At 42.5% G+C, this 19,308-nt stretch overlaps 1 protein-coding gene across 1 annotated transcript in view; it reads right to left on the bottom strand.

Moving 5' to 3' along the window:
- The window catches only part of pde8b (phosphodiesterase 8B), a 315,649-nt gene that overhangs the window by 137,169 nt on the left and 159,172 nt on the right, over window positions 1-19,308 (bottom strand). The window contains exon 2 of the mRNA XM_080189730.1: window positions 12,632-12,688. Within this exon, the coding sequence (XP_080045856.1) occupies window positions 12,632-12,688 (57 nt within the window). The remainder of the gene's footprint in view (window positions 1-12,631; window positions 12,689-19,308) is intronic.

Raw genomic sequence — 19,308 nt, 5'->3', positions numbered from 1 at the left:
ATTACACAGAGATCATCCCACATATGGTAATGTCATACAGAAGTTAGTTGGTAATTTATCAGTCTGTCAACATAACTTCAACATTCATCTATATAAGTGTAGGACAGGAGTTCAACAATGCAGTAGTTCATTTTATGTCAATCTTTATATTACCACAGATCTATGCAGATTTATATTGGGTTCTAAGAATGGCTACAACAATTGGAAATGCACTCATCTGCCTTGCACATGCTAATATATTTATTCTTTTGGAATGAATCAGCAGACGTTCGGTTTTCCAAATGTACAAATATTTAGATCCATAGCTAGAGACGTTGAGTTGCCAGTGAATCCTTGTGCCAAAAATACAAGAATTATGGAGTCAAAGTCAGAGCCATAGGATATTTGTCAACTGATGATTGTGGCAGGGAAGACATTCTTCTAAATACTGCACAAATTTGAAATGATGCTGGAATGTTCAAACTGTCTAATGGCCTGGCCAGATGGTAACGTTCAGAGGAAATAGGGGCCCAAAAATTCAGAAGCAAAATGGGCATCAGTGGAACTCTTTGCCGCAGAACACTCTGGAGGTCAGGTCATTGAGTACCTTTAAGATGAAGATAGATAGGTTCTTGATTATTAAAGGGATCAGGGGTTAATGGGAAAAGACAGGAGAATGGGGATAAGAAAAATATCAGCCATGATTGAATGGCAGAGCAGACTCGATGGGCCAAGTGGCCTAATTCTGCTCCTATGTCTTATGGGCATTCATCCATGCAACCTGCCATATCAGTGAAGGCAGAAAAAGGGGTGATTAGGATTCATTCCTGACACAGACATTAGACTCTTTGCATTTGGGCAGCCATAATTCTAGCTGATGCCAGGCGTTCAGGGTCCACAGGCAGCCTAACCTGTAATCCTTAAAAGGACAATTGTGGTGACCACAAGATAACATCTTTAAATGGTAATTAACTGAATGTGGTGAAGGCTGCTGCTGGAGATTGATACAAGCCCCAGTTTGTTCCCATTTTTCTTCCCAATTGGTTCCCCTGCACCCTCCAACCTCCCAGTTACAACTTCCCTCCCAATTATGTCCATCTCCATCACAACTTTATCCCCTTCACCATTGAACTAATGTTGGTGCATGGTGAGGAGCTTTGATACTGATTACAGCTATGTTATAATCAAATGGATACACTGCACACCAGTTTAACATACAGTGGGTGGAATGTTCTGTTATTTTTCAAAGTGTTGATTTCAGTGAGAAAGCTGGCATGTATCTCATTCCAGTCAGTGGAAAATGATTGGCACGGCCATTCATTATACCTTAGGTTGTCCATAGAAACTTTACTTGTCCGGGTCTGCTGGTGTCTCCCCCACTGCTGGGAGTGTTTCCCTCCAACAGTATTTACAACTGCTCCCCACTAACAGGGAATATTCTGCTGGAGGGAACAGAGGCCATTGAAGCCCCCCCCGCTCCACAAGGAAAGTCAAGGGTAAGGAGGTTGTCCCTGGCATGGTGCCAGCCTGGCACCCTGGAACTGTCCAAGGGGCAAACTGGCACTGTCCACCAGGCAGCCTGGCACTGCCCACTGGGCACCCAGCAATGCCAAGGGAGTGGGGCCAGGGAAGACGGGCTTGTGAGGTTTTGGGAGGGGCGGTGGTGATTGGCTGGGGGGGGGGGGGGGAAAACCAGCTACCACTCTGCAAGAGGGTTGGTGGGGTGGGAGCGAGTGAAGGTTATCGGGGCTGGCCATCAGGGTGGGTCAAGGCTGCAAGTGAGGGGTGGGGGCAGGGGGTGGCTTGCCAGGGGGTGGGGGACTTTGAGGCTGGCCCAGGGATGTCCGGGAGGCCAGTGATCGAGGGGTGAGGAGTCAGAAAGCCAGCAATCAAGCGAGTTGCGGGGCTGGCCAGCAATCGGGTGGCGAGCAATGCGGGGCTACTGCACATGCCCTGATCTCCGCTCTAACAGATCAGAACTTGCACAGTGGTTCACTCAGTAGTATGCTCAGGTAGGAAAGGGCCCCATCTCCTACTTTGCAGAGTGAATCCCACTGAGGACTCCAGTGCTCAGTATGTTGAGATTCGCTCTGGTAAATACGCTTAAAAAAAAGGCAGGAATTACTCTGGTTTTCCCGCATGTTGGGAACTTAGACTTTTTTGGGAAGAATCCCAGCCATATACTGCAATTTAACATTGTTCCATATATTTCAATCTCAGTAAAGTCTGTCCCTTGACATCATTATCATGTCAAAATGTTTTGAAGCTACTTTGAAGACCACTGACCGCACTATGGATTGCTGAATAGTAGCCATTCCGAATTGTCTAATTGCCGAGACTCCTACAAGTCTCAGTCCTAGGTGACTTTAATATTAGTGCAAGACAGTGATCCATAATTGTGACTCTCCAGCGAAGGTAAACATCTTACTTCCATGGAGACTGCAGAGCGCTATGAAGCGTTAGAGCTGCTAATGTGTCACCCGAATAGCCACACCACCTTTGGCATAGTCCAATACGCTGGTCCATTCTACTTTCTCTAACATCATGGTCTAAGACCCCAGTGCTTCAATGAAGTCTGATGCACTGTGGTTGCAAAGCTTACGTTTTCAGAGATCGGATCAGAGCACGTTGCGCATAATGTCTTGTATGATATGTGGCCAGGCCACAAACTCAGAATTGATGGCCTCTACTTAAATCATGTACATGTGGGATTATTAAGTAATCACTATGCTGATATTGTGAAGGAATTGGATCCATTGGAGTTCATTATCAAAGTCTGATGAAGGTCCAAATTCCATAGGTTTAAATGCTTGCATTCACTGAAGCAACTAATAGAAAGATGGAATCCAGGAAACTTCCAAAAAGTGCAAGTGAATATGTATTTCTAAGTGTCAAACCTATGCACAATAGTCATACACCGTGCCATCTGTCTGACTTCAAAATGTCTTAGTCTTTCCTGGCCTACGTCTAGATACAGACCTGACATCCCCACATCTGAGGTGGAGGTAGCTGCTGACTACTATGCCCTGCTGACTGTCATGACTTTGGTGGGCATCCTTTGGAAGTCTGAGGCCTTGAGGGCTCTCTCTGACTTGCTTCTGGTCTCTTGCTCAGGTGCACCCTCTTTGAAGCAATGGGGTCACTGGCAGAGGTAAAGTAGAGCAGCAAGACACCCTTGGACATTACTTGGATATAGTCTGTGGGGGCCTGGCCGGTGTTCCTTCTTCCTTTGAGTGCCCTTTAGGAGGGCTCTTGGAAGGAGGTCAGGTGCCCTTTCTCACGTAGCTGCTGCTGCACGGCACCCATGGCTAGAGGAATGGAGAGCAGGTATGAGCGCATTTATTTGTGTACTTCGCTGGACCAGGGCCTTCAAGGTATCAGCCCCCTTTCCACGGCGGCATCCTGGAGTCACGGAGTCATCACATCAGACAGAACTTAGATGGACTCCTACAGTTGTTAGTCCAGTTTGCACATGGCCCCTGGCAAACATACCTGATATTCCTCTGCATCTCAAACAGGTCACTTATAGTTGAGTCCAGAAGCTTGTCATCTGCATGGGGTTCAGCAGAGGCCTGGTCACCAGTAGTCTTCCAAGTGTCAAAGACCTCAGTTGTCACTTCCTCCGCCAGTTGTGGATCTGTGTCTATAATGTGCTCAACAGATTGTGACGAAAGCCTAATTTAGAACATGGACCCACTGAGGTGGAAGTCTTGCCTCTGGTGGAAGATGCAGGTGATGGTGCATCCTCTGAGGCATCCTCCTCAAATGTGGGGTTGGACATGGAGCTGTGGGTGATCTGCTTTGCTGGCCTCCTTTTTTTTTGCTGTTACTTGGAATACAGGAAAGAAAGATTTTGTGAATGCCTTACTGGCACTTCAATTAAACCACAACTGAGCACAACTGGCAGCTGCAAAGTGGAGGCATTGTCAATAGCTTCGTTGGGGAGTCCTGCCTCACTCTCAAAACAGGCATGGTCTTGTTCCTCCCTGGCTATCTCAGTGGCCTGCTCCTCATTTGGGATGAGGGCTGGAGTGTTGGAAGTGTTGCATCTGGTCTTGGACTGCTCCGGCTTATTGTAAACGTTCTTTTTCTGCAGAAATACAGAAGGATTGGCTGTCATCCCAATGCTTGCATGAGCTGTTCAGGAGCATGCATATTTAGGAAAGCTGCTGAGCCTTCCCCAGTAAGTGATTAACAAGTAGGGTGTCATGCACATGACAGAAGATTGAGACCATGAAGTAGCTGGTGTATATTCAGTGCGCACTACCTGCTGATGAACCAACCCAAACTCCCACCTGATCTCCATCTGCATTTGCACACTTACACTCATTAAGGCATCAGGCAGTCTAAGTTTGCAGTGAGTTAACAGTGACACTTACCCTGGAGGAGCACAGCAGATCGTTTGTCTTCTTCCTGCATTGCTGGCTGGTACTTTGGAAGACCCTACTGAGGTCCTCCAAAGAATTGCTATAACCTCCACCCGTGCCACCATGTTCAGATGAAAGGTCCTCCTGCTAACTTCCTGGGAAAACAGCACCTCCCACCTTTGCTGGACTACCTGTAAAAGAATCTCCAGGGAGATGATGCTGAACTGTGGGGCCACACACTGATGGGGTTTTCAGGGCCCATAGGAAGATTCAGCAGCCCAGCCAAAAATCCAGTCATTTTCGATGAAACTGACAATCCAAGCAGTGGCTGGGGACAGAAAATCCCACAATTTTCTGATCTGCCACATTCTGTACTTGGCAGAATCCAGAGTTCCTGGCTTGCAGTAAATAAATGGCTGTCTGGGTGCCCTTTTTAAATGTAGCAATCAGAACTTCAGCCCATGAGGAGATGGCAGGTTCCTCGCACCCGGTCCACAAAATTCACCACATTTCAGCCATCATCCCCTGCCACCCACCTCTCCCCGCCCCGCTCCACCCCCCGCCTCCCAAACCCCCACTGTCAGCAGAAATCATTCAGACTTCCAATCCTGCCACGAAACTTAGACTCTAGAATGGAAAATTCTGGCCTGTGTGGGTTTTGGTTGGAATTTCTGATTGACCCAGTCCCTGCTGCCAATGAACATCTGCCCACTGTTCGCAGAGGTTGTAAAATATTTCATGCCACAATTTTGGAGTCGAGCAGGGGAATTCTTCTCTGGTGTCTTGACCAATATTTATCCTTCTACCAATGATACTAATTCAAATGATCTGGTTGTATATTTAACTCCGGTTTATGGAAGCTTGTTAAGTGCAAACTGGCTGCCCCATGTTTTACATAACAATGACAACATTTTAAAAAGTAATTCATTGTCTATTAAGGGATTTGGGAAATTCTGGGGTTATGAAAAAGACTATTTAAATGAAGTGTATTTCTTTCTAGTCTTTCTAGCATAAGTAGCAGGCTCAGTGGAGCCACAAGAACGTATTTAAATGATTGGCACAGCCTCTAAGCATCTTTCCATATGCTGTAAAGGATGGACTTCAGTGTGCAGCAGGTAAAGCTCATTCAGTCCACTGACCTAAATGGTTTCAACCTATGCTGACTCCTGCACAGGTGTTCATTCTATGTAATCTTTGATTTGATTTATTATTGTCACATGTATTAATATATAATGAAAAGTATTGTTTCTTGCGCGCTATACAGACAAAACACACCATTCATAGAGAAGGAAACGAGAGTGCAGAATGTAGAGTTACAGTTATAGAATGTAGATAAAGATCAACTTAATGCAAGGTAGGTCCATTCAAACGTCTGTTAGCAGCAGGGAAGAAGCTGTTCTTGAGTAGGTTGGTACGTGATCTCAGATTTTTGTATCTTTTTTCCAACTAAAGAAGATGGAAGACAGAATGTCCTGGGTCCGTCGGGTCTTTATACTGCTGGCTGCTTTCCGATGGATGGGAGTCAATGGATAGAAGGCTGGTTTGCGTGATGGATTGGACTACATTCATGACCTTTTGTAATTTCTTGCAGTCTTGGGCAGAGCAGGAACCATACAAAGCTGCGATACAACCAGATAGGTTATTTAATCCATCAAATGCCACTCCAATATCCAAGAACCATATCAAGGTGAGCTTGCAGATTACTCGTGGTTGGAAGTGAAAATATGATCAAGCTTTATTGCTAACTCCCATTCTTCCACCAGTTTTTCCAGTCATTTCTTTGCCTTATCATAGAAGTTGGATGTGATTTTATAGTCAAGAAGCCAGAAAGAAAAGCCACTTAATTCAAATTGTTCCTTTGAAAACACTTTTTGTACTGTTTTACATTTTAAAGCAGTAAATTCTGGAACAGTATATATAAATGTCTGTGAAGGACCCGTTCATCATCTTTAGCTCCATTTGTGGTGCTATATAGTATATATTTTACATTTATATATTAATGATTTGGAAAAGAGAACTGAATATATTATCTGGAGATGATACAAACTTGGGTGGGAGGGTGAACTATGAGGAGGATGCAGAGATACTTCAACGTGAATTAGACAGACTGAGTAGGTATATGCATGGTAGGTGCAGTATAATGTGAATAAATGTGAGTTTATCTACTTTGATAACAATAATAGGAAAATAGTTTATAACTTGAGTGGGTGTAAATTGAGGTAGGTGTATATGCAATGAGATCTTGTTGTCCTCATATGTCAGTCATTGAAAGTACAGCAGGCAGTAAAGAAGGCAAATAGTATGTTGACCTTCAAAGCACAAGGATTTGAGTATAGGGATAGAGATGTTTTACCGCAACTGTATAGGCCACACCTCAAATACTGTGTGCAGTTTTGGTGTCCTTATCTGAGGAAGAATGTCCTCAGGGAGTATAGCAAAGGTTACCAGGCTGATTCCTGGGATAGCAGGTCTGTCATATGAGGAGGGACTAAGTATGTTAGGATTCTAATCACTGGAGTTAAGAATGAAAGGGGATCTCATAGAAACTTACAAAATTCTAACAGAGTTAGACAGGGTAGTTTCATAAAGAACATTCCCAATGGTGGGGGAGTCTAGAACTAGATGTGAGAGTTTCAGGATAAGGGGTAAACCTTTTAGAACTGAGATGAGGAGAAATGTCTTCATCCAGAGTGTGTGGAAAGCGTGGAGTTCATTGCCACTGAATGTAGTTGAGGCCAAAACGTTGTCTGATTTCAAGAAGTAATTAGATATAGCTCTTGGGGCTAAAGAGATCAACGGATATGGAGGGGAAGGGGGATCAAAATTTTGAATTTGATGTCAGCCATAAGCAAAATGAATGGTGAAGCAAGCTCAAAGGGCTGAATGGCCTAGTCCAACTTCTATTTCAATGTTGTTAAATAAATACAGATAAAATCAGGACAAAATCTCTATAAAATCAACCTGGCCAATTAGCACCTCATCAGTCATATATTCTGCTGCTACAAAGATCTTTGTTGCTCTAAATATAGATTGAAAATCTAATGGTAACAACTGAACTCCATGTGCAACAGCTGATGAAGTGGTAGTGCTTCACATCCCTCCTGAATCTACCAAATTTTTCCCCCAATACAAACTCAACATCTTTACTGCTTTTCTATTTTATCCCATCCTTTATGTGGCTACTTTTACAGCCACCTGAAAAAATCTAGTCCATATTTCCTTTCAACATTGATGGACCTTGGCTCTTTATCAAGGTTTGTAAATAAAAGCCTTTGGAATGCTTGTGCCTAATCATAGAGACTAGTGTAAGAGTATATACTGTTCTCTTTGTGTATCTGTAAATTTCAAAAGGCCTTGGGCTGGATTTTATCTGTTAAAAGCTCACTTTCTAGGCTTACTACTCAGAGCTATAAATCCAATATCAACAATTTATGATGTGCTGACATATTGCCATCTAAAACAAAGATATCACTGAAAATCTGCATGAGTACCCAGAGTTTAGTTACTTGAAGCATTTGTGAAGTCAGAAATATTTGTCCATCAAGCTTTAATATATTAATGGCAGAACAGCAAATAAAGGCAAGAAAAAGTCATAATCATGACAAATGTCTCATTGTTTTGAAACAGGTGTTTTCGAAAAACAGTTTTTTGAAAATAATTGAACTGGGTATCAATACAGGATTCAAGATTAAATTATGTTCCAGAGGCAGAATTCTTCATATGAATAAGGAAAGCCATAGAACTCCCGCAGTGCAGGAGGAGGTCTTTTAGTCCATCGAATCTGTATCGACCCTCCAAAAGAGCACTCTACCTAGACCCACTTCCCCACCTTAATCCCATAACCCCGTGTATTGATCATGGTTAACCCACGTAACCTGCACAACTTTGGACACTAAGGGGCAATTTGGCATGACCAATCCACCTAACCCATTCATCTAATTCCAGTTTATCTATCTACATGATTTTAAAAAATTCATTCATGGGATGTAGGCACCACTGGTTGGGTCGGCATTTATTGCCCATCCCTAATTTTGTCCCTGAAGTGAGTAGTTTGCCATTTAAGAGTCAACCACATTGCTGTGGATTTGGAGTCACATGTAGGCCAGATCAGGTGGGAATGGCAGATTTCCTTCCCTAAAAGAAATTAGTGAACCAGACGGGGTTTTCTTTAATGACAATCAACAATGGTTTTGTGGTCATCAGATTATTTTCATTCCAGATTTTTTATGAAATTTGAATTCCACCTTCTTTCATGGTGGGATTTGCAGCCAGCTCCCCAGGCAGTGGGTCTCTGGATTATTAGTCTAGCAACAGTATCACTGTGTCACCACTTCCCCAAATGAATGCCTTTAACGAGTTTGAACTTATGCCATTTCTTTCTAGTCCATCAGTTTAGTTTTGATTCTATATTTTCTGTATCATATTGTATTACTCCAATAGTTAATCACTCAGTCACCTTATTTCAAAAATTTCTCTTGTTTTCCAACTTTCCTCTGAACACTGAGGACAATGCAGTTGTACTCTGACTTGCTTCCAATATTTCAGTGTCTCCCTTTTTTTTGTCTAGCTGACTGGAATTGAATTCAGTACTTAAGGTATGGTTTGGCTATGCATAGCACTGTAAAATTTTAATGTGACTTTTCTAGATTTATACTCAGTTTTTTTTTGATTATAATGTACATTTTGGTTGCTGTATTGCAGTGGTTGAACATATTGATTATTGCTTTTGCCAAGACCCTGAGTTTTCTCTTAGCCTCATCTATAGCTATTTCAATACCATTTCTTCCTTGATGCAATATTTCACATTTGTCCATACTGAATTTTATTCATGCCCATTTTTCAACATTTTTTCAGCCCATTGTGTACTTGGAATTAACTACCCCTTCTATTTTACATCTGATGGCTATCTCTGCATTGGAACTTTTATGTAAGTGATAGAGTTCAAAGAACCTTGGACAGTAGCTCATGAAGGAGTTACTTTGAAAGCTTAGTTGCTGACAAACTTTGTTAGACTTCCAGCTGATATGTAGTATAAGAGTTGTTCTTCTGTTTTTCACATATGCACTGTGATTCAAGTTTTGCAGCAACAAATTTTTAGAGAACTAATAACCTGGTCATATCTCCTTGATGCGGTTGGATCCTGTTCATCAAGGCCCCTAGTCACTGAGTCCAGAAACCAATGCATGTTTTGCAGCTTGCTGAATACAGCCACCCAAAACGTGAGCTTTGTGCAATATCAATGATGACATAGTATTATTGATGTTCCCCACACTTCCACTGTTTTTACTAGCCACCTTGCTATTTGTTTACTCTAATGTAAATCAAGTGTGGTTACTAAGTTAATCAACTGAACGTGGTTGAAAAGATATTGTACTTTTTATTAAAAGAGAGAAAATATGTTTATACTGCACCTTTTGACCACAGGAGGTCCCAATTCAGTTTTCAGCTAATGAACCACAGCGCAATCACTGTTGCAACATAGGAAGCAGAGTAACCAATCTGCACACAGCAAGGTCCCCCAAACAGCAATGAAATCATGACAAAATAGTTTGTGTTATTGATGATTTTTGAGGGATAAGACTTGGCCAGGACATCAAGGAGTCCCTCTGTCCCCCTGATTCCTTCATGGGATGTGGGCATTGCTGGCTGGGCCAGCATTTATTGCCAATCCTGAGGGCATTTACAAGTCAACCACATTGCTGTGGATCTGGAGTCACACACAGGCCAGACCGGGTAAGAAAGACAAATTTCCTTCCTTAAAGGACTTTAGTGAACCAGATGAGTTTTTATGACAATCAACAATGTTTTTATGGTCAGCCTTAGACTTTTAATTCTTGATTTTTATTGAATTCAAATGTCACCATCTGCCATGGTAGTATTTGAATCCACAGTATCACTATACCACTGCCTCCCTACAACTAAGATCTCCTATTTCTACTTGTGAGGCAGACAGGGCCTTGATTTAACATCTCCCCCAAAGGAAAACACCAGTAACACTATAGCACTTTTTCAGTACTGCACTGGAATGCCAGCCTGGATTATGTGCTTGAATTTCTGGAGCAGGAATTGAACCTGCAAGTTCCTCACTAACTAAAGCAGTCATTCTTAAATTAAGTTAGTGAGGTCTACTTTTAAAGCTGAAGATTATGCACTCACATTTCAGTCTGTGTAATTCAGTCCAGTGTGAAACTTCCACAGACATTCGGTAACCATTTGCCCTTGAGATGGGAAGATCACTACTCTACTAGAATGGTGTCATCAGCAAAGAGAACATCCCTTTCAAAGACAAGTTATGATAGAATCATAGAGGTTTACTGTAGAGAAACAGGTCCTTTGGCCTAACCTGTCCATGCTGCCCTTTTTTTAAAGCCTCAAGCTAGTCCCATTTGCCCACATTTAGCCCATGTCCCACTTATACCCATCTTATCCATGTAACTGTCTAAATGCTTTTTAAAAGACAAAATTGTATCCACCTCTACTACTATCTCTGACAGCTTGTTCCAAACACTCACCACCCTCTGTGAAAAAATTGCCCCTCTGGATCCTTTTGTATCTCTCTCCTCTCACTTTAAACCTATGTCCTCTAGTTTTAGACTCTCCTACCTTTGGAAAAATATATTGACTATCTAGCTGATCTATGCCCCTCATTATTTTATAGACCTCTATAAGATTATCCCTCAGCCTCCTATGCTCCAGAGAAAAAAGTCCCAGTCTATCCAGCCTCTCCTTTTAACTCAAACCATCAAGTCCCAATAGCAGCCTAGTAAATCTTTTCTGCACCCTTTCTAGTTTAACAATATCCTTTCTATAATAGGGTGACCAGAACGGTACACAGTATTCCAAATATGGCCTCACCAATGTCTTGTACAACTTCAACAAGACATTCTAACTTCTGTATTCAGTGTTCTGACTGATGAAACAAAGCACGCTGAATGTCTTCTTCACCACTCTCTCCACCTGTGACTGCACTTTCAAGGAGCTATGAACCTGAAGCCCTGCATCACTGAAGTGTGGCTATGACACCCCTCTCCAAGGAGTTCCAGCATAATTGTTATAATAATATGGCTACATCTTTATCAGGATCTGACATTTGTATTCTTTCGGGAAATTGGGCATCTACTTCAGCACTTACAAGATATACCAACAAAGGGCCAGCATCCAAGTGAAGCATCTAAACATATGGACTACTCTCAATGTAATTCACTGTATTTCTTTATCTTCTTATTCAGCGCAAAATACTTTCTAACAAAATTCCAGTCCTGCGTAATCCTAATTTAAAAAGTGATGTGAGAAAAAATATTGCTACATTTTTCACTTACATGACAGAGAGAGACTATCTAATTTCAAATGTAGATATATCCCCTCAAAGTTGGCTGTCTATAAGCAGGAGCTGTCTGAAAACTGGACATTTTTTGAATGCACCATGCATCATTTTGTTTTTTTTTATTTTAAAATAATTTTCAATTAAAATGAACTTAGCTGAGGTATTCTTAAAGACAGGATCTACAGACATTTAGAGAGGCAAGGACTGATTAGGCGCAGTTGGCATGGCTTTGTGAGTGGAAAATCATGTCTCAAATTCGATTTTTTTTTAAGGGTTAACCAAGAAGGTAGATGAGGGCAGTGTAGTTGACGTTGTCTACATGGACTTTAGCAAGGGCTTTGACAAGGTACCACATGGTAGGTTGTGGCATAAGGTTGGCCTCCTTGCATTCAGCTCTGCTTCCCTTAACAGAAGGGTTCAGGAGCACACTGCACTGCACAGTTCATGTCTGGCCTGAGTTGGAAGGTTGGGCTAGAAAGGATCGAAAGAATTTTAGGAGCAGAGTGGCAACCCAACTCTGATTGCCACCCCATGGATGTTTGGACCCATTCTTTATCTCTAAAGCTTGTAAACAATAACTTTGATGGAGGGGCTGAACACAGACAAAGAACGCTTTATATTCATAGTCCCACTCCTCTGCCTTTCTCCTTTTGCTTTCTTTCTGATAAAACTGGCAAAAGTAGTAACTTAACCTCCAGATTTCTAAGCTTAAAATAAACATTCATAAAGAATAAGTCTTCTCCAATATTTCAGTAGATAAATGTTCTGCACAATGTGATACACACGCCAGTAAGGTCCCAAATCTGATTTTGTATGGTCATGGATGAAGAACTGCTATTTTATTGCTGTCAGAATATTTTGCTGCTGACGGTTGGGAGCATGAGATCGAAACCATTAGCACAATATCCAATGGCCTACATACAACTGTATAAATGTCAAGCACCTAAACACAAGGTTTTACCTGAAAAGGATCTTGCGTCAGCCTCATAGGTCCAAAGTGCACTTCTGTAGATGCAACCTGCCAGGAGGAAAAGAAATACTGTTATCAGGCTGTCCAATAGTGGAATCATGGGAATATGCCAAAGTGAAACAGTAAAACATTTGAAAGCGTAATCCGTAATTTAAATAAAAACATTTCTTCATTAACAAAGGCCGGAGTATTACAGCCATTCATGCTGGTGGGATCTTCTGGTCCTCCCGATGGCAAAGCCCTGCTGCTGGTTCCCTGGGAAATGGGGGTGCATGGAATGGGAAATCCCATTGATACATCCCACCATTGGTCAATGAGAGGTTGCCGCCAGTGCCAAGAAACACATGGTGGAGGGTGCAGAAAATCCCATCCAACATTTCTATAAAGAACACACCGGGCAGAATTTTCTGGCTCCTCTCACTGGCGGGATTTTCCAATCCCACTGAAATCAATGGACTTTCGAATGGTTCACGGCATTTTCCAGCTCTGCCCCTGCCATAAGGGGGCCTTAAAATTCTGTCATAAGCTTTTCTTCTTAAGAACATAAATAGGAGCAGGAGTAGGCCATCTAGCCCTTCGAGCCTGCCCCGCCATTCAATAAGATCATGGCTGATCTGTCGTGGCTCAGTTCCACATTCCCGCCCTCTCCCCATAACCCTTAATCCCCTTGTCTATCAAAAACCTATCAACCCGCGTCTTAAAAATATTTAGCGAGGCAGCCTCCACCACTTCAACGGGCAGAGAATTCCAGAGATTCACCACCCTTTGAGTGAAGAAGTTCCTCCTCAACTCTGTTCTAAACCGCCCCCCCTTTTTCTTGAGGCTGTGCCCTCTAGTCCTACTGTCCTTTCTGAGCGGGAAGAGCCTCTCCACCTCTATCCTATCCATCCCATTCATCATCTTATATGTCTCAATGAGATCTCCCCTCATTCTTCTAAACTCTAACGAGTACAAGCCTAGTTTATCCAGCCTCTCCTCATAGCTCAACCCCCTCAATTCCGGTATCAGCCTAGTAAACCTCCTCTGCACTCCCTCCAAGGCCAAAATATCCTTGCGTAAGTGCGGCAACCAAAACTGCACACAGTACTCCAGCTGCGGCCTCACCAGTGCCCTATACAGCTGCAGCAAGACCTCCCTACTTTTATATTCAATCCCCCTCGCTATGAAGGCCAGCATCCCATTTGCCTTCCTGACCACCTGCTGCACCTGCAGGCTGGGTTTTTGCGACTCATGCACAAGGACCCTGAGGTCCCTCTGCACCACCGCCTGCTGCAGTTTTTCGCCAGGTAAGTAATAGTCCTTCCTACCATTATTCCTACCAAAGTGGACAACCTCACATTTGCCAACATTAAATTCCATTTGCCAGTTCCTGGCCCATTCACCCAGCCTATCTAGATCCTTCTGCAGACTCTCCACACCCTCCGCATAATTTGCCGTTCTACCAATCTCGGTGTCATCAGCAAATTTCGACACCATACACTCGGTTCCCTCCTCCAGATCATCTGTATATTCTTCTTTGCTAAGTGGATTTTGTTAACCTAAAAGTAATCCCAAATTAGTGAACAAGTTTATTTTCATGGTGACTCAATGATTATTAAATGTACAGATGGTATTGTTCCATATAATTGCCAGTATTAATTTTACATTACTAAACTTCTTTAACAAAAATAACAGGCACTTGAAAACCATGGATGGCTGTGTACAGTTGATTTAAAATTGTAAAATTTATGATTTACTTTTGACTGAAATTCTGGCAAAAAGAAAACACAGCTAAAATTCTGTTAATGAATGTAGTTATTGTAAAGTCTATCTGTGCCATGATTGGACTTGTCAGAATTATCTATTCTGTGTGGCTCTACTTGCCATGGATGCAGATACTTCTCCCCAAAAAAAGTGCCTGTTGTGTCAAAAGCCAAGTATGCTGTGGAGAAAATGGGGAATGTTTGTTTTTTGGCTCCATTTTAACTGCAACAATAGAGTTGAGAATTCAGAATGCCTTGTTCTCACAGCCCCAGACCCCACAGCTCTGATATTATCCTTATTTTCTTAACTGTTCAAATCTTGCTTTGAGGGAGATGGAGCAGTTGTTTTAGAGACAGCTGATGAGTTGTCGTAAAATGTTAACTGCAATGTACTGTAGCCCAGGATACAAATAACAAGAACTAAAATATTTATGGAATCTTTCTGTCAACAATTAGCTCTGGTTCAAATTGCAAAGCTTCACCAGCATAAGGTCAGCAAGTTATTTTTTAACCTAGTTGAAAGCTTCCTCTCATGCAATGGGAACCAAATAGTTTGTGACTCACCGTGACTATCACATACTACAGTGAGTTAAAATCAAGCCACATGAATGTTTCCCAATTACCTTGGGTGATGTTCCTTTCCTAGCACAAACTGAAGCCAATTATAGGGTCCTAATTTTTAAAAATTCATTCCTGGGACACGGGCATCGCTGGCTGGCCAAGATTTATTGCCCGAGGTCAGCTGAAAGTCAACCACATTGCTGTGGCTTTGGAGACCCATGTAGGCCACACCAGGGATAAAATGACAGAAATCTAACTCACAATGTCAATAATATCAGCAAAGCGCTGTCTGATTTCTGAATCTGAATTATGCTAAATTTAATTTTAACAGAATAGCCTTGGTAATGCATTTTATCTCAGGTTTATTTTCCTGCAAATTAAACTGTTATTTTTGAACAACTGCTTTCACTGGTTGAAATACTACACCCTAAATACAGAATTGAGGATTGAAGTGGGAGTCTAGTTGAAATCACCCAACACATGCTGAAAGAATGTCTTCATGAATGTCAATAAGTCTTTCATGTGTACATAATGAAGACAAATGTGACAGTGGATAAAAAAAACAGTATTTGTTTTATGATGTTTTCCAATTTCCTTGATATTGGCACAATTTGTGGGTGGAATTCTTCCAAAATTTGTCAGAGTGTCAGTTTCAGACTGAAAAACAGCGTGCATGTATCCAGATGCACAGCTGAGTTTTCTTGAGAGCCTCTGGAACTCAATGCACAGAGAATCAGGAGGCATGATTTCTGCTGTCACCAACATCTTCCATCACAATCTTCCCTTCTCCCCTGAAAGGCATCGGGGTGTACCCCAAAAAGCATCAGTGCACAACCTGACACCCCTCACAAGCGTCAGTATGACCTCCTTGTGACAAGCATCAGTACATAATACCTTCCCACCACATGTAAGGAGAACCCCCCAAATGGGGCTCCCCAGAGGGCACGCACTGGCAGTACCTGAATACCTAGTCATGTCCCTCACCTCCCAGGGACTTTACTTACCTGGCTGTGGTCATCACAACTGGTTTTCTTTTTGAAAACCAGGAGTGATTCATTCTGGCGTGATGTCACACCGGCTGGGTGGGAAAAAATTTGAAGACATAACGGCGCTAAGCCTGCCAATTATAATATGATAATAAATGCTAATATGTAAATTGGGCTCATGCCCTTCACATGTTATCAGAGGGGAGTGGGGAGGATCCTGAACTCATATTTTGCTTGCACAAATTCCATTTTCGGCTTCTTGCGAGATAAGAACATAAGGAATAGGAGCAGGAGTAGGCCATCTAGCCCTTCCAGCCTGCCCCGCCATTCAATAAGATCATGGCTGATCTGAAGTGGCTCAGTTCCACTTTTCTGCTTTCTCCCCATAACCCTTAATTCCCCTGTCTATCAAACATATCTACCAGTGACTTAAATATACTTAGCGAGGTAGCCTCCACCACTTCAACGGGCAGAGAATTCTAGAGATGTATCACCCTTTGAGTGAAGAAGTTCCTCCTCAACTCTGATCTAAACTGCCCCCCCTTATCTTGAGGCTGTGCCCTCTAGCCCTGCAATCCTTTCTAAGCTGGAAGAATCTCTCTACCTCTACCCTATCTTTCCCCTTCATTATCTTATATGTCTCCATAAGATCCCCCGTCAGCCTTCTAAACTCTAACGAGTACAGACCCAGTCTATTCAGTCTCTCTTCATAGGCTAACCCCCTCATCTCTGGATTTAGCAGCTATTGGTTGGAGATGTTGGTGAGATTTAGCAGCTATAACAGGATTTGTACCTGTGGCTAGAACAGCAGTTAAATCGGCCCCAATCTCTAGTTTCTTGAATCACAAAAGGAGGCTTTAAACTGATTTTGCACTAGCAGCCCTCTTGAAAACTCTGCCACTGGGACAAATACTTGACTTGGCTAAGACCTGGGGCTTAAGTGTGTGATAGTTTGTGAGCCCATTCATTAACATTTAGATGTTTGTCTCCTCAGTATCTCAGCTTTCCCTTTTTGAAGTGACATTATACTACAATCTTTGCAATAACTCAAGAGTCAGCTCACTGGCCTGACCCCCAGGAAGGAACTCAATAACCAAAAGCAGGGAAACTGTGTCCACCTCACATCATGTGGCCTTTGTCCTTGTGTGGTATAACTCCCATCCTTCAAAAAGGTACAGTTGGTATGTATCTAGGACCAGGTAGATCACTGGACATAGAATGGTGGAGTAGTTACATCACAGGACAGAGGACAGTTTGTCTGTTATGTCTGTGTCAGCTCTCTGGAAGAGCAACTCAGCTGATCAATTTTCCCCTCTTTCCCAGCAAATCTTTTCTCTTCAGTTGCTTATCGAATTCCTGTTTGAAAGTTTCAATTGTATGTGCTCCTATCACCCCCATCTTCAGTGTATTCCAACTTAAATTGGAATGCTCTGTTTGACTCTTCAGCCAATAAGAACACCTTTCTACCCTGCCTAGACCACTTATGATTTTGAACACTGATATTCAACCTCCTCTCAGCCTCTTCTTCTCTCGGTAGATCAACCCCAGTTTCTCAACCTACAGAACTAAAGTCGTCCACCTTTGGAACCATCCTTGTAAATCTTCTCCATTTTGGTGAAGCCTTTTAATGTAAAGTGTGAAGCAAAATTTCTGTCATAACAAAACAAACTTGAATTCAAATAGTACTTTTTATCAGACCCTAATCTGTCTCTTTAAGGAATCCATTTAGTTCATTAATGTCTTTAGGGAAGGAAATCTTAACCAGTCTGGCTGATGTGCGATTGCAGGCCCACAGCAATGTGGTTGACTCTTAAATTGCCTAGCAAGCCACTCAGTTCAAGAGCAATTAGGGATAGGCAATAAATGCTGGCCCAGCCAGTGAAGTCCATAACCCACAAATGAATAAAAAAAGACCATGCCAGCTTGGAGTAGGGGATTTAGCCACCTGTTAGAGTGTTGGAAAACAATTGGAAGTGGTGGATCTGGGTGGGACATCGGGAGGAAAGTCACACTGAGTACTTACTGGCCCAGCTTCCACCGAATTGGCTAGATTAAAAACTATCCTTTAGTTTTGGACACAGATTCCCAAACAGAATTTGATAAGATCTCCTCAGCCTAAATGCTCTTTGAATGGAGGAAATACCAGCACTGCCACATCCTCTTTAATGCTGCTTAACTCTTTTTAACTCATAACAAAAACAAAAACTGCTGGAAATATTCATCAGGTCAGACAGCATCTGTAACTCATACATATAGGCTCGATGGTCTAGGGGTATGATTCTCGCTTGGGGTATTTACAAGCATGCGAGAAGTCCCGGTTTCAAATTCTGGATGAGCCCATCATTTGTTTCCTTTTAGATAGGGTGAACAGTGGGAAACGTATTTTCCCAGGTCGGAGGTGATGAACACAAGGGGTCACAGGTTCAAGGTGAGGGGGGCAAGATTTAACACAGATGTCAGAGGGACATATTTTACACAGGGTGGTGGGGGCCAGGAATGCACTGCCAAGCAAGGTGGTAGAGGCGGACACGCTGGGATTGTTTAAGACTTATCTGGATAGCCACATGAACAGACTGGGAATGGAGGGATACAAACAAATAGTCTAGTTGGAAGCATGAGCGGCGCAGGCTTAGAGGGCCGAAGGGCCTGTTTGCTGTGCCGTGTTGTTCTTTGTTCTAACTCGTTCTGCTTGATTCTGTTTTCCTTCTCATCTTTATCATTGTAATAGGAGGGATCTCTTTAGGGAAGCTTGAGATGCTAATTAAAGATCATATATCTGGGTAGGGGTCTGATAAGCACTCAGAGCTCAGTTCTTCTCTATATTTGAGGAAAAACATTTTTAAAAATCTAAAATTTAATTTGTAACAGGAAATATTGCCAGATGATAGATAAGAGGCTGAAAGGTGGATGAGCTGACTGGCCATGGCACTGTGGAATAGGTGGACATTCAAGTAGAGACAGCACATGAGATGGTAATGGTAGTAGGGGACAGTACAATGAAAGGGATTGACACTGTTCTCTGTAGCAAGGAGCAAGAGTCTAGATGGCTGTGTTGCCTGCCTGGTGTCAGGGCTTGGAACACCTGCTCAGGGCAGAAGAGGAATTTGCAGTGGACAGATCCAATTTTCGTGGTCCATGTGGGTAGCAACCACATAAGTAGGAAGATTCTGTTGTTTAATCTCTGGATTATTACCTGAGCCGCATGTAAGTTGGCATAGGATGCATAAAAATAGAGAGATGAATACATGGCTCAAGAATACTGTGGGAGAAGTGGGTTTTGTTCTGTAGGGCACTTGCATCTGTTTTGGAGAAAGTGGGGCTGCCTACATCTGAACTATGTTAGGACCAGTGTTCTTGCAAATCACGTAACTAGGAAAGT

The sequence above is a fragment of the Carcharhinus amblyrhynchos genome, chromosome 5 (assembly GCF_965287045.1).
Source record: "Carcharhinus amblyrhynchos chromosome 5, sCarAmb.v2.hapA, whole genome shotgun sequence".
Taxonomy (NCBI): Eukaryota; Metazoa; Chordata; class Chondrichthyes; order Carcharhiniformes; family Carcharhinidae; genus Carcharhinus; species Carcharhinus amblyrhynchos.
Note: the sequence above shows the minus strand (reverse complement) of the source record. Positions and strands in the feature narration are given on the sequence as shown.